Source organism: Bos indicus, chromosome 15 (assembly GCF_029378745.1).
Source record: "Bos indicus isolate NIAB-ARS_2022 breed Sahiwal x Tharparkar chromosome 15, NIAB-ARS_B.indTharparkar_mat_pri_1.0, whole genome shotgun sequence".
Classification (NCBI taxonomy): domain Eukaryota; kingdom Metazoa; phylum Chordata; class Mammalia; order Artiodactyla; family Bovidae; genus Bos; species Bos indicus.
Window position 1 is genome coordinate 15,606,661 of NC_091774.1, and position 27,067 is coordinate 15,633,727.

The 27,067-nt window shown below is 37.2% G+C and overlaps 1 protein-coding gene across 2 annotated transcripts in view; it reads left to right on the top strand.

The window, feature by feature from the left end:
* Positions 1 to 27,067, top strand: part of SESN3 (sestrin 3) — an 80,917-nt gene that overhangs the window by 36,295 nt on the left and 17,555 nt on the right. For both annotated transcript variants that reach the window (XM_070803350.1, XM_070803349.1), the window contains exons 2-6: positions 16,844 to 16,909; positions 20,249 to 20,446; positions 22,162 to 22,344; positions 24,948 to 25,184; positions 25,781 to 25,955. In XM_070803350.1, the coding sequence (XP_070659451.1) occupies positions 20,339 to 20,446; positions 22,162 to 22,344; positions 24,948 to 25,184; positions 25,781 to 25,955 (703 nt within the window). In that variant the 5' untranslated portion in view covers positions 16,844 to 16,909; positions 20,249 to 20,338. The remainder of the gene's footprint in view (positions 1 to 16,843; positions 16,910 to 20,248; positions 20,447 to 22,161; positions 22,345 to 24,947; positions 25,185 to 25,780; positions 25,956 to 27,067) is intronic.

The window sequence follows — 27,067 nt, forward strand, 5'->3', positions numbered from 1 at the left end:
GTGCCGAATTCTGTGATGCATCTTAGATGTCTCTCACTACCCTCATGGTCAGTCAATTCCATTTATTCTGTCTCCTAAGTAACTCTCAACCTAATTCCTTTTTTTAAATTTATACTGCTTAGCTACGTTGAATCTTTTTCCTAGAACATATAGTAGCCTTCTAAGAGACTTGATTTCCTTCAGCCTCCCCCATCCCAGTCCATTCTCTAACTGATGTCAGAAATGCATTCTCAAAAGATAAATATCCTTTTGATGTTGTCTGTCATTTCTATGAAGTCAAAACTCTTTAGTATGACATTCATGATATGACTCTTGCCTATGTATCAATCTTAGTCCCTAAGACAGTTTCAGGGATTATGTAGAACCAGCATATAGTTCCCCAAATGTGTCATGTCTTTGTATTTTCTATTCCTTTTGCCTGGGATGTTGTACTCTTCCAGACCTAGCCATTCTTTTCTAAGTAACCTGGCAGATTTTTATTTCTTCCTAAAGAATTATACTATCTGGAGGGCAATTTTGCTTCATCCCCTTGCAGACTTAGGTTTTCCTATCCTGTTCAACTCCATTAAAGGTCCTCACAGGTTTTTTAACTGTGCATCCAAATGTATTTACCTCATGTTTTCTTGATGTCAGTGCCTATGCTTTATTTATCTTTACACTTCCAATTTTTAGCCCAAGAACTTCCAGATAACAAATTTTTAAAAAAGGAAAAAAAAATCCATTGAATGCATTAATAGTTCTTCTTTATAAAAGTTGCAATGTTTAATCTTAGTAAGGTTTAAAATATACTTAACACATTTTTTTCTTCAAACTCATAAAGTACTAAAATTTTATTGTAATAGATGCCATTTATTAAATGCCTATTTCATATCAGGGACTTTGCTATGCACCTTTAAAAAAAACTATAGTGAAAAATGTCCAGCTACACAAAATCAAAAAGAACAGTGTAATGAGCCTCCAAAACCCATCATCAAATTCAGTATTGACAAGATCTTGCCACTCTTTATCAATCTTGTGAATCGAATATGGCTGAAGTGACCGAGCACGCACGTTGTTGTCATTGTTGCTGAAGTAATTTAAAATTCTTTTCCTTCTACCCCTACTTATGTCAGTATGCATCTCTAAAATATACAGACACATTCTTGTATAGCTACAATGCCAGTGTCACACCTAACAAACTTAGCAATTATTGCTTGAAATCATCTAATTCCTCATCTTATTCAATTTCCTCCCAACTGTTTAGTGTCTTTTTAGAGGTAACTTTTTCTGAATTAGGTTCACCATTCCATTTGGTAGTTAGGTCTTTTAAGTCTCTCTTAGGAGTTGTTCCTCCAATTGCTTTTTGTTTTTCAGGCCCTTAACTGGTTGTTGTCAGCTGTCCTCTAGAATATTTCATAACCTGGATCATTTTCTATGCTTGTTGTCCTCATGTTGTCATTTAATTTGTTCCTCTAACCTTCTGTTTCCTATCAATTTGAAGTTGGGGCTAAATGCTTGATTAAATGGGCTTCCCTTGTGGCTCAGCTGGTAGAGAATCCACCTGCAATGCAGGAGACCTGGGTTTGATCCCTGGGTTGAGAAGATCCCCTGGACAAGGGAAAGGCTACCCACTCCCGTATTCTGACCTGGACACTTCCATGGACTGTATAGTCCATGGGGTTGCAAAGAGTCTGACATAACTGATCATGTTCAAATTATTTTTGTATATAGACATTTTCTTCATCCTATTTTATGGTTGTATTGATGGATTAGAGCCCTAGTAGTGCGACTGAGTGACTTCACTTTCACTTTTCACTTTCATGCATTGGAGAGTCAGACATGACTGAAGCGACTTAGCAGCAGCAGTAGCAGTGAGACTTAAGGGTCAAAGGGCAGGTGCGTGTGTAATTTTTCTAGACATTGTCAAATCCCTATCCAGAAGGTGTTTAATTTTGCATTCCCACAGTTTTTGAGAGTACCTGTTTCCCTGTAGTATTGTCAAAAAATATGTTGCCTACCTTGGATTTTTGCCAATCTGGTGTGTGAAATATAACATTTGCTTTTCTTTTTATGAGTTGTTTCTTCTGTTAATTGCCCATTCCTTGTTCGTTTTTTGATTTGGTTGTTGGTTATTCCCTTTTAATTTTCAGGAGCTCCTAATATATTAGCCATTGTGTGTTAAATTGCAACATTTGCCTTCTGATTTTTATATTTTTGTCTCATACAGAAAATTTTTTTAAAGTGTGTGTATGTATATGTGTAGTTGAATTATCAATTGTTGTTTCTGGATTTTGAGTCATAATTAGTGAAGTTCCATTTGTTGTCTATTTATGTGCTAATACAGCACATAAATAAAATATTATGTTTTACTATATGGTAAGGCTAGCACCCCTCCTATGTTGCTCTTACAGGGTCTTCTTGATCATTCATGCTTAATTGTTTTATAATTAAGTTTATTTTACAAATAAAGAAATGAACACTTCCATAGAAGTTCTATGGCCATGGCAGTATGGAGAAAAGTAAAAAAAATAATAATTGTTCATAATGATTCCTTCATACCTTGTCTTCATATGAAAGTTAATTGTAGCAATCTTTTTGCAACTGAAACTGTTTCAGAAGGATACATAATTAGAAGGAAGAGAGGCAGAGTATATTGGAAACATTCATTTCAATCAGTGCTTCCCAAAGTGTGGCTGTGGAACTCGGGCTAAATGTTTAGCACAAAACAAAGCAGTGGCCTTCTACTGACATAGTAATCATTATTTTCCTCACTGCTCTGTATTCACAGTAAAAAAAAAAAAAAAAAAAGTTGGTTTCACTGAAGAATATCCTTGTTAAAACAGTAAAAATTAGGCATTTTATTAAATCTTGACCATGAAATGCTTAATCATTTTCAAAATGGGGAGTATATACATAAAGATCTTCTCCATGCCAAAGTATGGTGGTTGTCTTGAGAAAACGCAGCTGTGTGACTGAGTTGTGAGCCAAACTAGTCTCTTTTTATTGAACACTATTTTATATGAAAAAATGACTGACTGATAGTTATGGTTATTCAGATGGGTATTTGGCAGACATTTCTACAAAAATAAACAAAGTGAATCCATCACTTCCAGGAAAACAACCAGTAGGATTTACTGCCAAAATAAAATTTGGACTTTGAGGAGAAAACAGTTTTGTAAAACTGGTATCCTCTACCATGAGCTTGTCCATTTCTCAAAGCTTAAAGATTTTTCTGATATGAACAGTGGTGACATTAACGTATTTTATTTTAAATAATATATTCAATGTATGAACATTTGGAAAGCCTGCCAAAGTCAGTGATCCAATATTTTCTTTTTTTTTAATATAAATTTATTTAATTAGAGGCTAATTACTTTATTGTAGTGGTTTTGCCATACATTGACATGAATCCGCCATGGTATACATGTGTTCCCCATCCTGAACCCCCCACCCCCACCTCCCTGATCCAATATTTTCTAAATGGCTAATCAGATCAGATCAGTCGCTCAGTCGTGTCCGACTCTTTGCGACCCCATTAATCGCAGCACCCCAGGCCTCCCTGTCCCTCACCAACTCCCGGATCGATCTCTTCAAAGTATAAGATAAACCAATGTATTTTAATGTAACAAAGTAAGATGATTACTGATGTGGTTTCAGATTCCACATTCCAACAAACTTAAAAGCTACTATTTGTCAAGTCTTAACGTAGTATCATAGAATATCCAAAATTATCTTAAAAGGTTTTTAAAATACTTTTGTGAAGCTGAGTCTTCTTCATGCTATAAAACATATAGAAACAGATTGAATATAGAATTAGATGTAAGAATCCAGTTGTCTTTAATTAAGCCAGATATTTGTGCAAATGTTTATGTTACTCAGTAAAATTTTTGTTTTGATTTGGAAATTATAGTTTCAAAAAATTCATTTCTGTTAATATATAATGGATTTATTCTATTTTTATTCTTAAATGAATTAAGTATTTACATTTTTCTTTGATTTAATTTCTAGTATAATAATTACTGATAGATATCACTCACATTGGGCTTCCCTGGTAGCTCAGTGGTAAAGAATATACCTGCCAATGCTGGAAACACAGGTTCGATCCCTGGGTCAGGAAGATCCCCTGGAGAAAGAAGTGGCAACCCACCTCCAGTACTCTTGCCTGGGAAATCCCATGGACAGAGGAGCCTGGCAGGCTACAATTGATGGGGTTGCAAAAACAGTCAGACAAAAGTTAGCAACTACAACAAAACAAGAAAAAAAATCACATTAATAAAAGCTTTGGGGATCAATAATTTTTGGAATATAAAGAGTTTCTAATATCAAAAATTTTGTGAACCATCTATGTACATGAACATAATAAGTCATGTTTTAATTTTGATTACAATGGGTTTTAAGTTTACCTGTATACATTAAAACACAGCTTTAATGTTTTTTTACAATTTCTCTAAGCTGATCAAGTGACCTTTATTTTGTTAATCATTGTGTTTTGAAAAAACTGGAAACTATCATGTCATTCTGTTTCATTAGAATAACTTAGAAGACCTTTTGATTTTGTTACAACTTGGGTAGTAGATGCTAAGTACAGAGGTTTGACTTAAAGCCCTACTTTTCTTTCATACACCAGGTAGCTACGTTTACAGCATATTTTTTTATTTCTCTAAAAGGCTATCAGCCATATACTGAGTAATATTAGAATGTTCTGTAACTGTTGTTCAGTCGTATTGGACTCTTTCCACGGCCCCAGGGACTGCAGCATGCCAGGCTTCCCTGTCCTTCACCATCTCACAGAGTTTGCTCAAATTCATGTCCATTGAGTCAGTGATGGCATCCAACCATCTCATTCTCTGTTGCCCCCTTCTCCTCTTGCCCTCAATCTTTCCCAGCATCAGGGTCTTTTCTAATGAGTTGGCTCTTTGCATCAAGTAGTCAAAGTATTGGAGCTTCAGCATCAGTCCTTCCAATGAACATTCAGGGTTGATTTCCTTTAGGATGGACTGGTTTGATCTCTTTACTGTCCAAGGGACTCTGTAACTGTAATTGTTTCTAATAGGAATCTTGATTTCAAAAGTTTCCATTTTTTATTTCTTTTAATCTAATTGGGACATAATTTTAATAGGTAAAACTTTCTAAAATTAAAGCCAAGTTTTTACTACCGCACAATAAACCTCAGTGAAGTCGCTCAGTCGTGTCCGAGTCTTTGCGGCCCCATGGACTGTATTTTCCAGGCAAGAGTACTGGAGTGGGTTGCCATTTCCTTCTCCAGGGGATCTTCCCAACCCAGGGATCGAACCCTGGTCTCCCACATCACAGGCAGACGCTTTAACCTCTGAGCTACCAGCAAAACCTACACAATAGACAACATTAAAAACTGTATAAAAGTAAAGCAGTTCTTAACACTTCATGGGGAACAATTTTATAATCAGTGGTAGAAAAGTGTATTATCTATATGTTATTAGGGAAGCATTGAATTAAGTAGTTATTATGGACTTTGTCTCAGGTGCAGAGTTTTCTGTACCTGAGAGAAATCTCATTTTCGGGGTACTTAGCCCAAAATTTTAATATATTCAACAAGTATATTTTGTCATTCTGCATCTCTAAAGAAAGTGTTTAACACTTAAAAGGGTGTATAGGAGCCTTTGTTGCTCAAGATCAGTGTCAAGGCATGAAGTATCATTACTGATTTTTAAGAAGGTAGCACAAAGTACAGGAAATTGCATGTACTGCTTGTTTTAATAACACTAGAAGATAAACAGAGAAAAGGGAATATTTGTCACATAGGGAACCCAGATGATACAAGGAAGGTCATAGATTGATGTCTAGGACTGTGGTTATTAATTTAATTTATTGGTATGTCTCAATAAGAGTACAGAGAACTGCCTCAAGTCCACAGGATACTCTTCCCCATTGAAGGAAGGAAAAGGGATGGAAGAGCCTGTACCAGACTTCTGTCTCCTCAGTTCAACTCATCATATGCATGAGGTCTACTATTTTCATGTTGCTGTGCTATAAAGGTACAGATACTGTGCTAGAAATTGATCCTGCTGTTTAAGGTATTTATGGTCTGAAGAAAGTGATAAGATAATGATATACTTCAGTAGCTCTAAGAGAGAGAAAAACTAAATAGAATTGTGAACCTTAAGAAGAATCATTTTAATTTCCTAGAAGAACTTGGGAGTTGGTGTGAGTGGAGGAAGACCCAAGGAGTTGGTGTTAGAGCTGGGTCTTAAAGGAAGAATAGGTAGTATTTCAATAGACATCAAAAAGGCAGGACAGCGCCTGGAAATACTGGTTCAAATGTCTAAATTCTGCACAACACAGAAAAGATCTGCCACGTTAGAACTCCCAAGTTTTCATTGACAAGTGAATCTAGCTTGATTTATGCTACTCTGTGGTGTATTACATGGAAAGTGGGAAAGTAGGTGCGCTCATTGCTGCTTATTACCTCTGGATGGCACTGGACTTGAACTTGACTTTAGGTTTACTGTTTAAAGGAGTAGCTAATGTGGCCTCATGTGAATCTTTAAAAAATGGAACTGAAGTTTACCTGACACCATACTCCATACTAAAGTTGATGTACTCCAAAATGAACAAGGTACTGTCCCAGTCCACTCGCACCTGACAGTTTACTAGGGGGAAGAAGGAGGTAGAGAAGCTGACAAGTGCACTCCTTTTAGTGGGAATGTTTTGAGATTGGAAGTTAGAAATCTTAATTAGTGTGTGTTGTTGAAGAAAGCTGAAATTGATGCTCTTAGTTACAAGATCTTTTTTGCAGTGTTCCTCAAATGATCGTACCCAGCGGTAGAGCTCTTGCCGAAAGGGCTTGGTTGCTTTGGTTTTAAGAGCTCAGTTAAAAAGGGGAACCGAAGTCTCAGACCTTTAGAAGGCAACAGGATTCCCCACTTATGAAGGGGAATTTTCAGTGCTCTTTGGATCCTCAGCGAATATTTGCCACACCCTGTGTTCGGAGCTGGGCTCCTGATGCTCCTGGGGTCCCTATTACACTCAGGCTCCAAGGACTAGAAGAGATGTTGTGTAATTTGCAAGATTCTTGCCTCTGATGGTATTACAATTTTCTGCTTCCCAATCTTCTATCACTAAATGACCTTAGGTCTCAGTTACTTATTACAATACATATTTTAATTGTATTGATGGTCAATTCATATTTTAATCTAGAGTAAGAGAAGTAATAATTTTATAATCTTTTAGGCCATTTTGGAATAATGGGAAATAATGTATATTCAGGTAATGGCAGACATTTAAATATGAGTTTACTATAAAATTACACATCTATGACAAACTAATTTAAAACCCATGCTTTTCTCATTTAGGGATAGAGAGTTTTTAGAACATCTCTGTGTTCCTTTCCATTTGTCCGTTCCTTCTGAAATGTGTAATGTCATCAATTTCTATAAACCCAGTCTTTATTTCTGTAATTGTCTGCCAGGAAATAAGATGACATCAGTATTATTTCAAAGCGTTGAGCCACCTTCCCATCTCTGTCCTTTTTGCAGTGGTTTCTGCCAAAATGGAACATCTAAAAAGGAGAGGAAAGTCAACAACTGTAATTTACTGTTTGTATTGATAATTTCAGTTAGTTTTCTTACAGTCACACTTAAAATGTTTGTTTGAGCATGCTTTTTATACTTAAGATATTTTGTCATTGCAGTGTGTTAAATTTTTTTTGAAGCTATTAAACTATCTTCTAAGGATGCCCTTAAAAATCTTCAAAAATTGAGGGATTAGTATGTTCAGTGGAATCAAAAATTTCTGCTTTGCCAGAATTGTTTATATGTTAAACACATTTTTTTAACCTCTTCAAGTGTCTATATGTAAAGTTAATTACACACATTATTCTCAGTATTATTCTCTCCTATAAATATAAATTCAAGAATAGATAGAATTTGTATGTTTTTCTTTTACATTTTAATGGATAGAATTTGTGGTTTGGTTTTCTTTTTTTTTTTTTTTTTGCTTTTCCATTTTTTAATGAAATATACTCAAGAAGAAAAATGTAAAAATTAAATTGAATAATTTATTTTAAAGATACTTAGTAGCTTAAAATGCAGCAATTAGTTCTCTTTAACAGTTAGCCTCTTAGGGGCAAGTAATTTGCTGATTACCTCTGCTGCTGCTGCTGCTATGTCGCTTCAGTTGTGTCTGACTCTGTGCAATCCCATAGACAGCAGCCACCAGGCTCCCCCATCCCTGGAATTCGCCAGGCATGAACACTGGAGTGGGTAGCCATTTCCTTCTCCAATGCATGAAAGTGAAGTCACTCAGTCATGTCCAACTCTTAGCAACCCCATGGACTGCAGCCTACCAGGCTCCTCCATTCATGGGATTTTCCAGGCAAGAGTACTGGAGTGGGGTGCCACTGCCTTCTCTGGTTGATTACCTCTAAAGACTCATAATTTTAAGAATTTGTAACTTTCACATATCTTAATTTTCTAGTGGGATTAATTTACATAAAGTGATCTAGTAAATTACCTAACAGAAAAGTGTCAGGATAAGCAATTTTTAAAATACAATTCATGTTTATGCTATTGGTCTTTTGTTTTCCAGTAGATAATTACTTAATAGGCATAATTTCAGCTGATGAATTTCAAGCATAACTTCTTTCAGTTATAACATATCTGAAAAAAGATAAAGTTTTGTACCACTCTTGAGATCATAACCTTTGTAAAATAATCTCTTAGGACACATGACACTGATATATAAAAAGTATGAGTTCTTATTTTTTTAACTAGTTTTTCTCTTGATTGAAATTGTAGGATTTTATGGAAAAAATTTTAAGCAAATTCTGTGAATGTTGTCTTAAGATATTTGAAGGAAAATCAATTAAATTTACTACTGTCTAAAGTTTCTTATATATTTTATACCTCCTTTTATTTTAATAAGTCAACATACTGGAGAATTTCCTTTCTTCTTTTTAAGTTAGTGATTTGAAAATTGTCATCAAATTGAGACTCTGAATGGTATCTGCAAACTTTTCTGCCATTGTGATTAATTTGTTGGTGTTTTGGTTTTCCAGTCTTACTATCCAAATCAAATTTTTATTTCTATGAAGTTACCTTGCTGCTACTGCTAAGTCACTTCAGTCATGTCCGACTCTGTGTGACCCCATGGATGGCAGCCCACCAGGCTCCCCCATCCCTGGGATTCTCCAGGCAAGAACACTGGAGTGGGTTGCCATTTCCTTCTCCAATGCATGAAAGTGAAAAGTGAAAGTGAAGTCGCTCAGTCATGTCTGACTCTTAGCAACCCTATGGACTGCAGCCTACCAGACTCCTCCGTCCATGGGATTTTCCAGGCAAGAGTACTGGAGTGGGGTGCCATTGCCTTCTCCGATGAAGTTACCTTAATACTCGTTTATTCTGCTTGTGTTCATTCCTGAATTTTTAACCATTTTGTATCTTTACATTATCTGAGTAGCTGAAACCAAGACTAATCAATGCTATGGAGCCATGCTGTGCCATAGAACCTTTGGCAATGATAGAAGAATTCAGCTTGGTACCCACATGTGGCTGTTATATACTTTACATGTGGCTAGTGCAATCAAGACACTTAGTTTTTATCTCCTATTTAATGTTAATCAAGTTAAATTTGGGTTTCTCTGGTGGCTCAGATGGTAAACAATCTACCTGCTATGCAGGAGACCAGAGTTCAGTCCATGGGTTGGGAAGATCTCCTGGAGAAGAGAATAGCAACCTACTCCAATGTTCTTGCCTGGAGAACTCCATGGACAGAAGAGCCTGGTGGGCTATAGTCCATGGGGTCACAAAGAGTCGGACACAACTGAGCAATTAACGCAACAACAAACTTAAATTTAAATAGCCACATATGGCTAAGGGATACTATAATAGACAGTACAGATAACAAACAAACAAACCCGGACTTGATTTTTTGTTTTATTTTTACACAGTTATTAAACAAGATTTATGACTTAAAGTTCATTGTGTAAGATTCACTACTATGATCAAAGTCATTTATTCCCTAGGACAGGATATTAGCTTTATATTTAAGAAAGGAAAACTTCGCAATATTATTACTCAAAATTAGTGCAACTGCAAGTTATTTTCACTTCTAATATAGACCAACCCTGGAATTCTTCTATTAGAGTAGTGTATGTTGAGAAAGTATATCACAGCTGTTCTAGTTTGGTGTGTTTTATTTTGTTTTAGGGAAAATTGATAGAATAAAAGTAGAATCTTCTTTTGTATTGCACTTTGTGTTTTTGGTTTTGGGTTTTTTTTTTTAAGTGTTATCTCCTCAAAAGCTAGGGCCTAGAATTGACATGACTCTCAGTTGTGAGGGGGAAATAATTCTTAGCATGAGAGACACTCTTACAGTTGAGATGGAGCTGGGGAAAGGAGAGCTGAAAGATACTGTTGGGAAAAGGCAATTATCAGATTTAGCGACTAACTAAATGCAGATTCCTAAGATAAAGGGTCGAGGATAACTCTGTAAATCAGAGCTAGGGTTACTGGTATTGTGTGGTGATTTTATAACTTAAAGAGGAAAGTAAGGACCAGCTGGTTTATGGTAGGAGACTGGTTTTAAACATGTTAATTTTAAGGTTCCAGCATGTCACAGGCAGCTCAAAATGGCCCAGGTCCGATGGAAGGGCAGAGCAGTGCTAACTCGAGCTCTTTAGCAAAGGTGCAGGAGTCTGTTACAGGGCCTGCTTGCTTTTCATATCACATACCCTTCTCTCTCCTTTACCCACTCCACCCTTCTCCCACCAGTATGGTGAGGCTCACACAGTCCAGCAGAGTTTTGTTTGTATCAGGAAAATGGAAGCCATGGATCAGAATACTCACTTGAGAGAATGAATGCTGATGAAGGAGATGCAGGGAATGTCTAGGAAGAGGGTACAAGTGGTGAAAGAAATTGGAGGATTTCCTGGCTTCAGAGCCAGGAAAGCCAAACTAGGGGAGAGTTGCCTAGCAAAAGGCAGATCTGAGTTTTGCACAGAGGCAAGAAGGCTGGAGATCACAGAGGTAGCATCTCAGCTGGGATCTGAAGAGTGTGAAGAGCTGCCCTTCAGTGGGTGTGAAGTTTCAGTTATGCTAGATGACAAAGTCCTAGACATCTGTTACACAATGTTGTGCTTATAGTTAACAGTAATGTACTGTACAGTAATTACTATAATTTGTTAGGTGGGTAGAGCTCATGTTATATATTTTTTACCGTAAGTTTTAAAAGGGGAAAAGACAAAGTCCTTGATACTTTTTTGCAGACTGTACTATGTGCAGACATTGAGACAAAAGATTCTTAGAACTGGCTGATTTTTTTTTTTTTTTCTTTTCCCAAATTGCTTCTGTCTGAATTCACTCTCGATATGGTTGAGAGCATTTCTGCAATTAGATTAAAATGCTTGGTTATGGGATTGAGTAGGTGTGACCATCAAACCAATAACTCTGCAGAGGAGTCATTTAACATTTCAAAAGGCATTAAGATGCCTGAAGATGTGATTTCACAAAAATCAGATGTAGTCTTGAGTAGCATGTCTGTGATGGTGGAGCCTTGTCCAATGGCGATATTTCCACAGACTGTGCAGTCAGAGTCAGAGCTACAGGTGTTTGTTGGGCACTTGAAATGTGACCAGTGTGATTGAGCAACTGGACTTTGAATTATATTTAATTTTAATGAATTTAAATATAGTCACATGTGGCTGATGGCTACTGTATAAGGCAACCCAGGTCTAGAGACTTCAGGAAAGTTAATCAGAGCATAAGTAAAGTAGGAACCCAGTTCTTGGGTATTTTGGATTTGAAATGAAAGATGAGGAAAGGTTTTACAAAGTATTACTGGAGACGAGAACTCCAGCTTATGGTTGTAAATGGAATCTTTTGGATATGGTATTGAGAAAATGGAGTATTTTCCTGCCATATCAGTAAAAAAGGATGTCAGGGTCATCAGTGATTTCATCTCTCCAAATGTGAATTTCTGAGCCCTGAGGGCACCCAGGAATCTGAAGTGATCTGGCAGCCATGGCTGCAGCCACTCCCTGTGGTGAGCACAGAAGCTCAGATGTAAAAAAATGCAGCATACTGGCCCAGAGAGCTGAGATGCATATGAAAGGAATGATGTCAGTGAGCCCAGGCTCTTGCATCTTCCCATATGTATAAAAACGCTAAATTCCTTGACTTGAGGTATCTGGTTTTCTTTAATTCACAAAAATACTTTCGATGTTCAGACCTGCCCTTTGTTGCAAACTTCTATATAACCTGACTCCTCCCCCTGCCTCCTTGGAGCAGTTCTCTCAGGGTTACTTGAGATGCTGCCTCCTGGGCTTAAGTCCTAAAAATTTCCATCAAATAAAACATAACTCTCAACTTTTTACCAACTGAGCTACAAAGTGAAATCACTCAGTCGCATCCGACTCTTTGGACCCCATGGACTGTAGGCTGCCAGGCTCCTCCATCCATGGGATTTTCCAGGCAACAATACTGGAGTGGACTGCCATACCCTCCTCCAAGGGATCTTCCCCACCCAGGGATTGAACCTTGGTCAGGAAGATCCTCTGGAGAAGGAAATGGCAACCCACTCCAGTACTCTTGCCTGGAAAATCCCATGGACAGAGGAGCATGGTAGGCTCCTACAGTCCATGGGGTCACAAAGACTCAGACATGACTGAGAGACTTCACTCACTCACTCAACTTTTAGGTCGTGACTGTTTTTTAAGTCAGCAGTACTATCCTACTTCTTTTGTGTTTTATTTTATCAACTTTAAAAACATATAGAGATAGAAAGTAGGTGGGGAATAAATGTTCAGTAAAAGAATTTTAAGGAGAATTTATAAACTGCCTTGATCATTGAAAGAACTTTTCCACCTTCATATAAATATACAAAGCAGTTAACTGAGAGGACAGTAGTATCCTCACCAGAAAAGATGCTTCTTCTACAGAAGCAGGAAGTAGGCTGATTCTTTCAATTGTGACACCATTTTAAAACTATAACTGAAGAAGTCTACATGTTGGTATAATTTTAAAATGTTAGTTTTCCCTTCTCTTCAGTGGGCTTCCCTGGTGATTCAAGACAGTTAAGGATCTTCCTGCAATGCGGGTGACCTGGGTTCAATCCCTGAGTTGGGACCATCCCCTGGAGAAGGGAACAGCTACCCACTCCAGTATTCTGGCCTGGAGAATTCCATGAACTGTAGTCCATAGGGTTGCAAAGAGTCAGACACAACTAAGCAACTCTCACTTTTCAGTGTATAAATAGCTCTCTTAGGTGAGGCCACATCATCTCTCCCCTCGGCTATTGCAGTAGCTTCCTAGCTGGGGGTTTGTTTGTTTGTTTCTTTTGGGGTATTTTTGTTTGTTTGTTTGTTTTCCCCCCCTCTGGAGTGACTGTATCACACCAAGAATTGTATTATTAAAAACAGAGATCTGACCCACAACTCTGCTTAGGGAATTTTTATCTGAACTATGTATACACTTGCTTCCCTGGTGGCTCAGTGGTAAAGAATCCACCTGCCAATGCAGGAGACGAGGGTTCATCCCTGGATTGGGAAGATCCCCTAGAGGAGGGCATGGCAACTCACGCCAGTATTCTTGCCTGGGGAATCCCATAGGGAGAGGGGCCTGGCGGGCCACAGTCCATGGGTTGCAAGAGTCAGACATAGCTTAGTGACTAAGTCACCACCAGTACCGTGTATACAATTAAAAGTTTCAAAAACATTTTTTGAAGGCTGTTTTTCACTTTTGAAGTTAGTGAGTTAAGTGAACATTTTCTCAACTGATGGAAATAAAATTGGTAAAACATATTGGTAGTATGCAACAAGAACTTTATAGCATATTGGTAGTATGCAACAAGAACTTTATAAAGATTTATAACCCAAACCCCAGTAAACCCACATCTGGGAGTCTTTCTAAAGAAACCATCTTAAATACCACAAAATATGCCCCCAAGTCTCTTTATACAAAGATATTCACCATAGCGCTATTTACAATAATGAAACTGTACATACACCAATATAAACTATACACCAACATAAACCATGGTGGTTTAGTGGCTAAGTTGTGTCTAACTCTTGTGACCCCATGGACTAGAACCCACCAGGGTCCTCTGTTCATGGGATTTTCCAGGTAAGAATACTAGAATGGGTTGCCATTCCCTTCTCCAGGGGATCTTCCTGACCCAGGTATTGAACCCACATTTCCTGTGTCTCCGGCATCACAGGCAGATTCTTTATTTGCTGAGCCATTGGGGAAGCAAATGACTAAGTAAATGATAATTCACAAAATGATGTGCTCCCATACCGCTTTGTATATGCATATACAAACTATGATATAGTTAATGCATTTCTGCCAGTCTACTACTTTTTCATGTCCCCACTGTACTTCAGTTCAGTCACTCAGTTGTGTCCAACTCTTTGTGACCCCATGGACTGCAGCACTCCAGGCTTCCCTGTCCATCGCCAACTCCCAGAGCTTACTCAAACTCATGTCCATCGAGTCGGTAATGCCATCCAACCATCTCATCCTCTGTCGTCCCCTTCTCCTCCCACCTTCAGTCTTTCCCAGCATCAGGATCTTTTCCAGTGAGTCAGTTCTTCGCATCAGGTCGCCAAAGTATTGGAGTTTCAGCTTCAGCATCAGTCCTTCCAATGAATATTCAGGACTGATTTCCTTTAGGATGGACTGGTTGTATCTCTTTGCAGTCCAAGGGAATCTCAAGAGTCTTCTCCAACGCCACAGTTCAAAAGCATCAGTTCTTTGGCTGTACTTAGCACATTGTGAATGCTCAGTGAATATCTGCTGGATAAATGAACAAATGAGCGTTGACACAAATGAAATCATTATCAGTTGCTTCTTATCAACTGGTTAAAATTAACATGTTATATTCTTTTAAGTATAGAAGTATGCAGTTCCACTTATAATGAAAATGTATTTCACATTTAAACCTTGGCCAATCCAGAAAATATTTTTGTAGGCAAAATAACTATTTCAGACCTTTAAAGATAAATCAGTTGATAAATATATCAAGTAATGATTTTTAAAAATAAATCATATTAGTAATAAATCATTCTCTATCTCCAAAGTCCCTTTGTACACTTTTAGTTTATTTTTCTCTCCCCATATTTTCTCTGAATTTCATGTATTTTTTGAAATAAATATATATAAAAGACTCCACTTATCTCCCTATTGACATTTTTCCCCTCAAACCTGTGATCTGTCTTCACAATCAGTTCCTCTAACTGCTTTGTTTATTTGAAGTGATCAGTTGTCAAGGAAATTGCCTTTCACATATTGGTGCCTTAGGCTGTGTTATATAGAGAGTATTCAAATTTTCATTTCCTATAATTTACTAAGACTAGCAAGGAGAAGAAGTCTGTCATTTTCTTCTAAATTAGTTTTCTAGGTAAACCCAGATGATGGTTGATGCAGGCAAGAAATACTAATATTAGAAATTCTAAATTGTTTCTTTTGACATGGAATCTTCTAATGTACTTCACCAGCAGATTGAGATCTCTTTGTCATCCCTTCACAAATATAACCTAGATGATTAGTTCTTCCTAAAGCACTAGCAGTTTAAGATGATCATTATTTAATATATTTATCTCAGTAGCACCCTGAAAATTGTTGGAGATTGTGTGCCAGACTTCTGAGGGGCAGGGCCCATGTCCATCTTGCTCACCCTGTATCTTGAGGCTACCACAGTATCTGGTTCGGTTCTCAAAAGATTGTTGAATACTTGACTGCTTCCTAATGAAGTAAGGGATTCAAATACTTTTTTGTGTTTGGTAGGCTCTTGGATTGTAAGGAACAAAAAAGATTCAGGCTACCTTGCGGAGAAAGAAATAGGGAAAAAGGGAGCGGAGAGAAGGGCAAGCTCAATGTTAACACTCCTTTCCAGGAGACGTCTGTTCCCCTGTTCTTCAGTTTCTCACTCAGTCTTTATGATATTCATAAACCATAGCAGAGCCGCTGTTTTTATATTACGACTTTGGAGGGCTTCTATTTCATAAACTTACTACTTTTATTATAGAAAATCAAGTGGCTGTTCCTCCTGTCTCTTCTCCTTGGTAAGAAGGATTTCAAAACCAGAGAGCCTGCCCCTGACTCTTCTTGCTCTTCCTTATACCTACAGAGGAGGAAGTTTGTTCCTGATGGGAATTTTTCTGACTCATAGATGAATGTACTTAAATGGGGACACAAAAACAATATTTTTAAAAAGTTAAAATGAACACAGACATGCCATTGGTGATCTGGCAGATTTTACTACTAAGTAGAATAGCGACAGAACAATAAACATTATTATAGTCTCCATTTCTCAGTGAAATTAACCTCTACTTCTCCATGTTTTACATTGTTCTTACCCAAAGCTTCAGAGGTTTATATTAGATATGCTTATTCCTATTTTATTCAGAAAGAAAAACAGAAATCAGACCATTGCTTTAGGAGGTTGTGTGTAATACTCTTAGAATCCAACTTTTCCTTTAGCTTTCAAATTGAGGTTCAACAGTATGCTAGTATACTGTTAGATATGATTTTATTATGGAGGCTGATGGTTTCCAGTCATGTCAAATATGGGCTAAAAAATCTCTGGTGCTATAGAGTACGACTGAGGGAAATAACATTTGAGGAGCCTGCCTGTGTGCCCAGCACCATGGTAGGAGCCTGTCTGTCTCGTTATCTTGTTCATGCAATGACCCCATAGTTTATTTGCTGTTGTTGTTGTTATTGTTGTTGTTTGTTATGGGGCTGGAGGGGGCGGAATCCAAGACCTAATACTTTGAGTTTACATAATTCTATTTACTTATTCCATTTATTTTATACTTTAGCAATTTATACCAATTTAACTTTTCATAGAAAGTCATCATTAATGCATAAAACTTTTCTTTTAAAAACAGGACAAAAGAATCAGAGTATCTCAACCCTTGACAAGAGGACCAAGTGCCTTTATTCCAGAGAAGGAAGTAAGTCAATCTGTCTTAATATATATAAAGTGATTTTTAAAATAACTCAATTGTGTCAAAGAATATCTGCATTTTTTAATATGGAAGTAAACATGTATTTTGCTCTTATTCTTATTTGTCAGAAAACCACAGAAGTATTTTCTTTTCAACTTCACTTGAAAGATTGTATGTGTAATAATCATCTTATTTGGAGTTAGACAGTACTGCAAGTTTAGAAAAATATAAATTTTACCATATTTGATTTCAAATATAGCATTTCTGAACAAAGCTGCTAACAGTAATAAAACTTAATATTATCATGTAGGTTTAAGGTTTTAAAATGGCCAGTGTTTCATGGTGATTATAGGTTACATAAATGTTAAGAAAAGACATTTTTAAGTGAAAAAGTAAGCTTCCCAACTAAATCTATTGAAGAAAACATGATATTCAGTTCAGTTCGGTCGCTCAGTCGTGTCCGAATCTTTGCTTCCCCATGAACCACAGCACACCAGGCCTCCCTGTCGACACATCACCAACTCCCGGAATTTACTCAAACTCATGTCCATCGAGTTGGTGATGCCATCCAGCCATCTCATCCTCTGTCGTCCCCTTCTCCTCCTGCCCCCAGTCCCTCCCAGCATCAGGGTCTTTTCCAGTGAGTCAACTTCACATGAGGTGGCCAAAATATTGGAGTTTCAGCTTTAGCATCAGTCCTTCCAATGAACATCTAGGACTGATCTCCTTTAGGATGGACTGGTTGGACCTCCTTGCAGTCCAAGGGTCTCTCAAGAGTCTTCTCCAACACCACAGTTCAAAAGCATCAATTCTTCAGCACTCAGCTTTCTTTATATTCCAACTCTCACATCCATACATGACCACTGGAAAAACCAGAGCCTTGACTAGACAGACCTTTGTTGGCAAAGTAATAATCACTAGTAATTCATCTTTTCATTTGGTTCTGAGTCTCTGATGAGACAGAATGTCAGAGAATCTCCACTACAAGCTGCACTTTTGATGAAGCTGGGGGAGTCAAGATGATAAATGCAGAAAGAATGTTTGTGAAATGACACAAAAGATATTATAAGAAAATTTGCATGCCTGTTTAGTGGGTATACATCTCTATGAAAGATCACAGCAATGTTTAGGACCTGGAGATTCCTAGCTGCCTTTAACTTATACTTGGGCTAAGAAAAATTTCAGGCCCACTAATTGAGTTTTTCTCTGCTTCAAGGAGTTATTAACTCATATTAACCATGGTTATATATATTGATTTACTATTGATTGCAAAAAGGTATCTTATCTTAAAGCACTAGCATTATTCCTATATTGTTCAGAAATTAGTCAAGATATGTTTGAATACCTATGATGTTTCAGGTATCCCTTAAAGAATGAGTAGAATTTGAATAATAATACATGTCAGGTCGCACTAGAGTCAGCAGTTCCATCATGTTCATTTTGACTTTTTAGTGACCTTGCCATTTCCATGAAACTCCCAAGTTACCTGTAATGTTTCAGGAGCTCAGGGACTGTAGGTAATCATGCATTAGAGAAACTGCTGGGCTTGTCCTTTTTCCCTCATAGAGCACACGGCTGCTCTTAGCAGAGTGATTGCCTAATACATATATAAAGGCTTCCTGAAATGCTGCCATTTACACAGAATGTATTTGGAGACAATCTGGTTTGCAGAAGCAACGGCTGTTTTCAGGCTCTGTTGCATCATACGAATCTATTAATGTCTTTTAGGCATCAGTTAAGCAGAAGAATCTTCTGCTGGAAAGCAAAACAAAACAACAAATATTCTGTCCCTAATTATATAGAGTTTATCATGATCCATTCCATTTTTAACTGTCATCTTGGTTCCCTGTAATTGACAAAATGGGAGGACATGAACAAATGTAAATACATTTGGTTTTATAGTGAGCCAAAGTGGAATTGCCTTTTTTTTACACCATTGTAATTAACATTTCCTCACAATTAACGCTTTTCAAACATTACATTTCCTTTGGGATTAAATTTTCCTCAATCAATAGTGCCTTTGTATAATAAAATCTCAGAAGAGATTGTGAGGCCAGCCCTGAAAAGTAAACAGAGCTTCTTAAGAGCAGTGTGGATCTTTAGAAAGACCACAAGTCTAGATTTGAGGAGACCTAGATTCTAGACCCAGAGAAGGCAATGGCACCCCACTGCAGTACTCTTGCCTGGAAAATCCCATGGACAGAGGAGCCTGGTGGGCTGCAGTCCATGGGGTCACAAAGAGTCGGACACGACTGAGCGACTTCACTTTCACTTTTCACTTTCATGCATTGGAGAAGGAAATGGCAACCCACTCCAGTGTCCTTGCCTGGAGAATCCCAGGGACGGGGGAGCCTGGTGGGCTGCCGTCTGTGGGGTCGCACAGAGTCGGACACGACTGAAGCGACTTAGCAGCAGCAGATTCTAAACCAGGCTCTACTATTAAATAGTTGTATGAGCTGAAATTTAATCTTGAGTCTGTTACCTTATCTAAAATAAGGAACAAATTCTTCGTAAGTCTAGAACTCTAATTCTAAAATGCCAATAAATAAGGAACCAAGCCGAGAAACGCACATCTGATGTTCATTGATTCCCACTGAAACAAGTCCTTCCATGGGGTGCTAATAAGCTCTTAACACCTTCAGAAGCCAATTATTGGTATGATGCCCAAGCTGTCATTGTTTATAAACCTGTATGTGAATAATCTATTTTTGAAAAAGTCCTTTTGATTTTCTCAGATGCTGCACGTTCATTTTAATAACTTACCTTGTTTCTAGTAATTAATATGATAGGCTCAGAATGGGAATCTAGTATCCTATTAATTTTTCAATTAACACTTTCCTACAAATTATCCTATTTTTCTTTGTCACCAAAAAAGACTGCAGAAAGCTTTTTTAATGTTGAATAACTAAAACAAGCAAGGGATCAGACTGAAAAATGTCTGTCCTAAGATATAGTCATTAAGTGTGTTCATAGGCTATTGAGAGAAAATTCTAAATGCTTTCCCTCCCCATGAATCAGTGTGACAATAGCCAGGCAAGCAGGCCCTGAAAATTTTTGCCTTATGTGCCTGGCAAAGCAGATGGAAGCTTCTTTTCTCCAACTTCATAGCTGTGTGTATAATGTTTGATAATTTGACATTTGTTGTTTAATAAATTGTGGTCCCAGAGCCAAAAATGAATGGTGCTTTCATTTTCATTTCTGTTTCTAGTATGAAAAACTGCATTATTTCAGTGTCTGTTAATGTCAAAAGGACCTTCATCGTCTTCAGTCATGGAATAATGCGTGTAAACCACTGGTGTGTTTACTTCTCAGCCTTGATTTTGTTTTGTGTTTCTTGGTTGAAAGGTTGTCCAGGCAAACACAGTGGATGAACGTACTAACTTTCTTGTGGAAGAATACTCTACATCCGGTCGCTTGGATAACATCACCCAGGTCATGAGCCTGCACACTCAGTACCTGGAGTCCTTCCTGAGGAGCCAGTTCTACATGCTGCGCATGGATGGCCCCCTTCCTCTACCGCACCGGCACTACATCGCCATCATGGTACGCTCACTTCCGGTTCCTGTGTTCACGTGACTTGGTCCTCATTTAGTCCCTCTCACTGCTGGTATTACTTGTGGTGCAGAGCTAAGTATAATCACACGGAAACAACAACTCAAGAAGCTTATGACCTTTTGGATTCCAAATCCACTGGTTACATTTTGAATGTTGTAACTCACATAATATACTGAATGTTTCTGATTTAATTATTAGTAAAGTTTTCCATGTTTAATCTCATGATTAAAGATGTTTATAGGGTCGAAAGTAATGTTCCTGCTGCTGCTACTGCTGCTAAGTCGCTTCAGTCGTGTCCGACTCTGTGCAACCCCATAGACGGCAGCCCATCAGGCTCCCCCGTCCCTGGGATTCTCCAGGCAAGGACACTGGAGTGGGTTGCCATTTCCTTCTCCAATGCATGAAAGTGAAAAGTGAAAGTGAAGTCGCTCAGTCGTATCCGACTCCCAGCAACCCCATGGACTGCAGCCCACCAGGCTCCTCCGTCCATGGGATTCTCCAGGCAAGAGTACTGGAGTGGGGTGCCATTGCCTTCTCCGAAGTAATGTTCCTAGTGTCCCTCAAATTTTCCTTTTACTCCTGATAGTTTTCTTTCAGTATTAATATAAAACAGGTTGGTTGTGACTTTTTTATTTAGTCATTCTGTACATGAAGAATATCACTAATTTGGCTAAATAAGAGCAAAGTATTAGCACTAGGCGACTCTGTCAGAGAAGAATTCTTAAATAAGTTATACTACTAAGTTTAGTACTTGGTACAAGCTAGTTAACTAGTTAATTATAAATTGGGATGATGGGCAGCAGGAATAAGAAGGTAGAAACAGTGCTACAGTTGGGCTGTTGCTGGAGAAAAGAACAAGATGCAAGTGCAATATATTTGGAGAAGTTAGGGGAACATCTGGGCTGGCAGAGTGATCAAAGCCAGCCAGGAGTTAGTTTTTATCAAGTTGAATTTGTTTATGCTCTCACTGAAGTTTTAAACAACAAAAAAAGGGCTGCATCCTGTGTTTTATTAAATGATGAACTTGTCTAAGATTACTCAGCTTAAGGTTTTGACGACACTAAGTCTGAAAGCCAACTTAGAATGGTCACCAACAAAGAGAGAAATAAGATGTGGAAAACAGAGTAAAACAGTACTATTTAACTGAGAAGCAGCCCTGAGGAAACGAGCGGTGAAAAGTCTGTTTTGCATGGATTTACCAATTTATCAAGGCTGATTCTGGCTTGCCTAGGAAAGAAAGGGTCAGTGAGCTTCAGTTTCATCTCAATAGGAGGATGGGCACAGATAAGGCTGATTCACAGTTATCTCAAAGGGAATAAGAAAAATACTCAAACTAGTATATATTCTGAATTGGTACAAGTTAATCAGATTTTATTGTGTTTTAAATAGAATATAGTTGATCTTACTTACCATAATAAAATGAACATATGCTTCCTTCACATAAATAGAAAATGGGTTCTAGATTGACCCCTACCACTTCTGGATGAGGAAGTAATTGGCTTCATGTGACATTTACTTATATGTCAGCTTTATGTATCGATTCAAGAATCTATGACAACATTGTGATGAAAGTTTTAGGAAGAGCATTCTCTAAGAAAAGAATATTAGCTATAAAAATGAACTTTAAATGACTGTCCTAGTAATTGTAGAATAAGACCGTACCATGACTGTTTTATCCACCAAATCTTTTCTTTGTGTTGTAGGCTGCAGCTAGACATCAGTGTTCTTACTTAATAAACATGCATGTGGATGAATTTTTAAAGACAGGAGGTATTGCTGAATGGTTGAATGGTTTGCAATATGTACCACAAAGACTGAAAAATCTTAATGAAATAAACAAGCTGTTAGCACACCGACCCTGGCTGATCACAAAAGAGCACATTCAGGTACTGAGTATTTCTTAAGGGGAGAAAGAAATTTTACTAATGATTCTTAAAGTTATTTTCAGTTAAGTATTTTGCTTAAGACTTACTTTGAAATACTTGCATGTTAGGAATTTGAAAAATAAAAAATAAATAGTGTATTGAAATGTGTAGAAAATGTAAGTCATTGGGTTTAAGTTAAATATAAATGAATACTTCTCTGTAAGTGAAAAATCACTCAGTCATGTCCAACTCTTTGTGACCCCATGGACTATACAGTCCATGGGATTCTCTGGGCCAGAATCCTGGAGTGGGTAGCCTATCCCTTCTTCAATGTATCTTCCCCACCCAGGAATTGAACAGGGGTCTCCTGCACTGCAGGTGGATTCTTAACCAGTTGAGCTACCAGGAAAGCCCACTTCTCTTTAAGTAATCAGTAATTAGCAAATAGCTATAAGAAAAGTTGATTTCTATTTTCAAGCAGTAGGCAGAACAAAGAAAATGCATTAGGAGGATAACATACGTAGGTTCTAGTCTTTAACTCTTAACTACAAAGTATGTGACCTTTTTAAAGTTAACTTTTGTGGGCCTTGGTAGTTCACCCTTCTATAAATGAGATGGCTAGATTAAATGAGTTCTAAACTCTTTTGCAGTTCTAACATTTCATAATTTTAAGATTTTGAAGAAATGATTTTTCAAGTAAAAGTGATTTGCCAACTGATGTGTATATACTTACATGCCTCTAGAGACTAGATCTTAGGTAAGAAAGAGAACTGTGATTGGCTGGAGCACTTGCCCTTCAAAAGCAGCATCTGTTAAAAGCCTCCAGGATGAGGTTGTTGAATTAGCGCCATGCTTGGCACTATTCAGTTAGTTGGAGTCATCAGCTAAATGATTATCAGCAGAAGCCTTAGGTACTTAAAACCCCTTCTTCTCATGCATTAGAAATGTCCTGGGTTTAGTTTTTCCCCTCATGTTGTTAGTTATTTGCCCAATTAAACCAAACTCAGCTTTTGTCAGTCTGTATACTCTCAGATTTGTATTATCTATTAGGGCTTGTTTATAAAATATGAACAAAGCTATAGCAGAAAGGTGCTATTTATAATAGCAAATAAGAAATTTAGAAGCAATTTAAATGTGTAAGGAAATGGAACTGAAGTTCTGGGCTACAGTATGCCCATGCTTAATAATTAATTGAAGACAGTGGAGCCTCATGAAAATCAAATTTTTCAAAAAGTTAGAAAAGCAGAGAAAAATGGTTGTATACTCTGATTATTTAATTATACTTTGAAAAATAAAAGAAGATATGTAAAAGTTACATAAAAGTGGTAGAATACGATTGATTTTTCCTTTTTTTCCCCCTGAGCTTTTGGTAATGTATTAAATTTGTATGTAGTTAAATAATGGAGAGTAAAGCAAAAGCAGTTTTTTGGTTTTAGTTTTTAGATGTGAAGTGAGCCAAGTGAAAGTTTTAGATTTGAGAACAGATCCCCATCACACGCTGAAAGATAGATTAATTAGATAAAGATTGATGGGGAAAACCTTGAATGGATTAATAGCTGGAATTGTGATGATTACTGTGTTTAATGGCTTCACTTATGATTCCAACATTCATCTGGGAAAAGTGAAAGTGAAAGTCATTCAGTCATGGCCAACTTTGTGACCCCATGGACTATACAGTCTGTGGAATTCTCCAGGCCAGAATACTGGAGTGGGTAGCCTTCCCCTTCTCCAGCGGATCTTCCCAACCCAGGAATCCAACTGGGGCCTCCTGCATTGCAGACGGATTCTTTACCAACTGAGCTATCAGGGAAGCCCATTCATCTGGAGGATCCAGTAAAATAGCGTGTAAAAAAAGTGCTCTGATATTTTTATTTTTTGTTGGTTTTTTTTTTAACTTTTTATTTTGTATTAGATTATAGCTAGTTAACATTGTTGTGATAGTTCAGGTGGATAGCAAAGGGACTCAGCCATACATGTACACATATGCATTCTCCTTTAAACTCCCCTCCCATCCAGGCTGCTGCATAACATTGAGCAGAGTTACCTGTGCTGTACAGTAGGACCTTGTTGGTTATCCATTTTAAATAGAGCAGACTTTTTTTAAATGTCCCTTCAAATGTGAGGTAGTTTTCTACAGTGTCTATCATCTGCTGTAGGTTCTTCCTCTGTCAGAGACGATATCCAAGACAGTTAAAAGTTGACCTACTGAATTAAATATTTATGTTATTTTTAAGGTAGAGTCTCTACCTTTAAAACCTTCAAGTAAGTGGTCTTGCTAGAGAAACTTTAAAGTCCCTTCTAGCATCAGTGTTCTTGGATTCTCTAAAATACCTTATTAAAATAGCATAATATAGAAAAGTGCTTTGGAAACAGAAACTCCATTATATGTATAAGGAATTTCAGAGAAGCTACAGTGTAATTCTAATGTTAGTTTTGATAGGTTTAATGTAATATTGTTTGACCAAAGCTGTATCTTTACTATATGAAACAGTTTAAATGGAATTTTTAGTATTATTTCTATAAATGGACATATGGAATTTTATACATTTTTCCATACTTTCTAAAATTGCTTTGTAACATTCTATGATTTTCACTTTTATTCTTGACTGGCTTTCTCATTTCAGAAACTTGTCAAAACTGGAGAAAATAATTGGTCTCTGCCTGAACTGGTACATGCTGTGGTCCTACTGGCTCATTATCACGCTTTGGCAAGCTTTGTTTTTGGTAGTGGCATCAATCCAGAAAGAGATCCAGAAATCTCCAATGGATTCAGGCTAATACCAGTCAACAACTTCTGTGTGTGTGATCTCGCTAATGACAACAACATAGAGAATGCATCCCTTACCGGCAGCAACTTCGGGGTTTGTTTTCTTAACTGTTTTTCTTTACTACTTTGCCTTTAAACTTGCTACATTAAAACATATAGAGAAATTATCTGATTAAATGGGATATTATATACGTGAAATATTTTGTATAATCTTTTATTACCCTAAAAATTTAACCTGTTGCTGAAGTTCTGAATTGTCTTAAGGAGGCTTTTAAAGCAATTGCAAATCATAAGGCTTGTAAGGCTGCACCAGTTTTAGAAACAAGTAATAGTATAATCTAATATATATCAAATTCTGTTGTATTGAGTTGGCCAAAAAGTTTGTTTGCATTTTTCTGAAAGCTGTTATGGGAAAACCTGAATGAACTTTTTGGCCAATCCAGTAGAATTCTAGATTAAATAAATCCATTCATATAAACTTTCTGTGTTTGTAACTGAAGCAGAAACACTATACCTCTGAAAATGTTAAATTTTGCCATATGGTTTTCTTTGGAGTTAATGGGAAGCCCACTTAGGAAATTAATGACTATGTTAGTGCCACTGTACATAAGGTGATATTGGGAGATGGAGACATTTACCGGAACAACTTTTAATATTAATAACACCCAATATTATCTTCTCTGGCTCCAGATTGTCGATTCGCTAAGTGAGCTAGAGGCCTTAATGGAAAGAATGAAAAGGCTTCAAGAAGAAAGGGAAGATGAAGAGGCGTCTCAGGAAGAAATGACCACTCGCTTTGAGAAGGAGAAGAAAGAAAGTCTTTTTGTGGTCTCTGGAGATACTTTTCATTCATTTCCTCATTCAGGTGCTTTTTCTCTTTCACTATCTTTGCCTTTTCTCTTTGCCTTTGACTTCCCTGGTAGCTCAGACCCTGGGTTGGGAAGGTCCCTATTGTTCTTAGAACCCTGACTGACCACCTCAGACCACCTTCAGTATTTTCCATATGGATAATGGAATGATTCCACTATCATGTTCCTTTTAGTTAGTTCTCTTCTACCTGATGCTGATGCTATTGCTTCCCCTCTTGTGTTGCTGCATCTTTGAATATATTTCAAATCCATTTGAGAGGTACTTCAGCTGTGTATGTAGTTCATGCTCTTATCCTGGATAAAATGTTATTCAGAGCAGACCAACTGCTTATAAAGTTAGATAAGAGTATTTAATCCATCCTACTTGTGTGATTTTTTTTAATGATAGGTAAAATCCTGTTTCAATAGATGTAATTTGTAAGAAATATCTCTTCCTTTTTTGTGGGTGTGGAGTATGTGGGAGGATTGTTCTCACAATGCTGCTTTTTTCCAGATTATTTCTAAAGTTACACCAAAGTAACATTGCACTTGTATTTGCATTTCTTTGCAGAAACCTTTGGAATTATATAAAAATGTATTTTAGGTCATTTTCTTAGGTTGAATTTGGAGGAATTCATCCTGTATTAAAAGTTAGGCTTTTCTGTATCAAAAGGCTTCTTTGCTTTAGTCTTTAAAATACATTTCTTTTCCTAATACTCTGAGAGACTTTTAAATAGGAGGGAAACTTTTCAATTACAACTTAAAAAGATACTAAACACCACATAGTACATGTTATTAAAATAGCATGGAGTCAGTAGACTTCAAAAGCTTAAACCCTTCCAACTCATCAATCTACACAACATTTATTTTTAAAGTAGAGCTCTGTAGGTTTAACAGAGGGCTTCAAAATGACTAGTCATAAGGTTAGTCAGTCTCATAAATCCTGAGAGTAATTGATTTGGCCATGACTGGTTTATTAATATTAAATATAACATTGACCAATAGCTTTCAGAAATTTTACCAGGAAGAGCAAGATCCCTCTTTTATCATTTCCCCAGCGATTTCTTTTATGAAAGATTTTATCTACCAAATTGAGTATATTTAATAATGATTTCTCAGAACTTCTGAC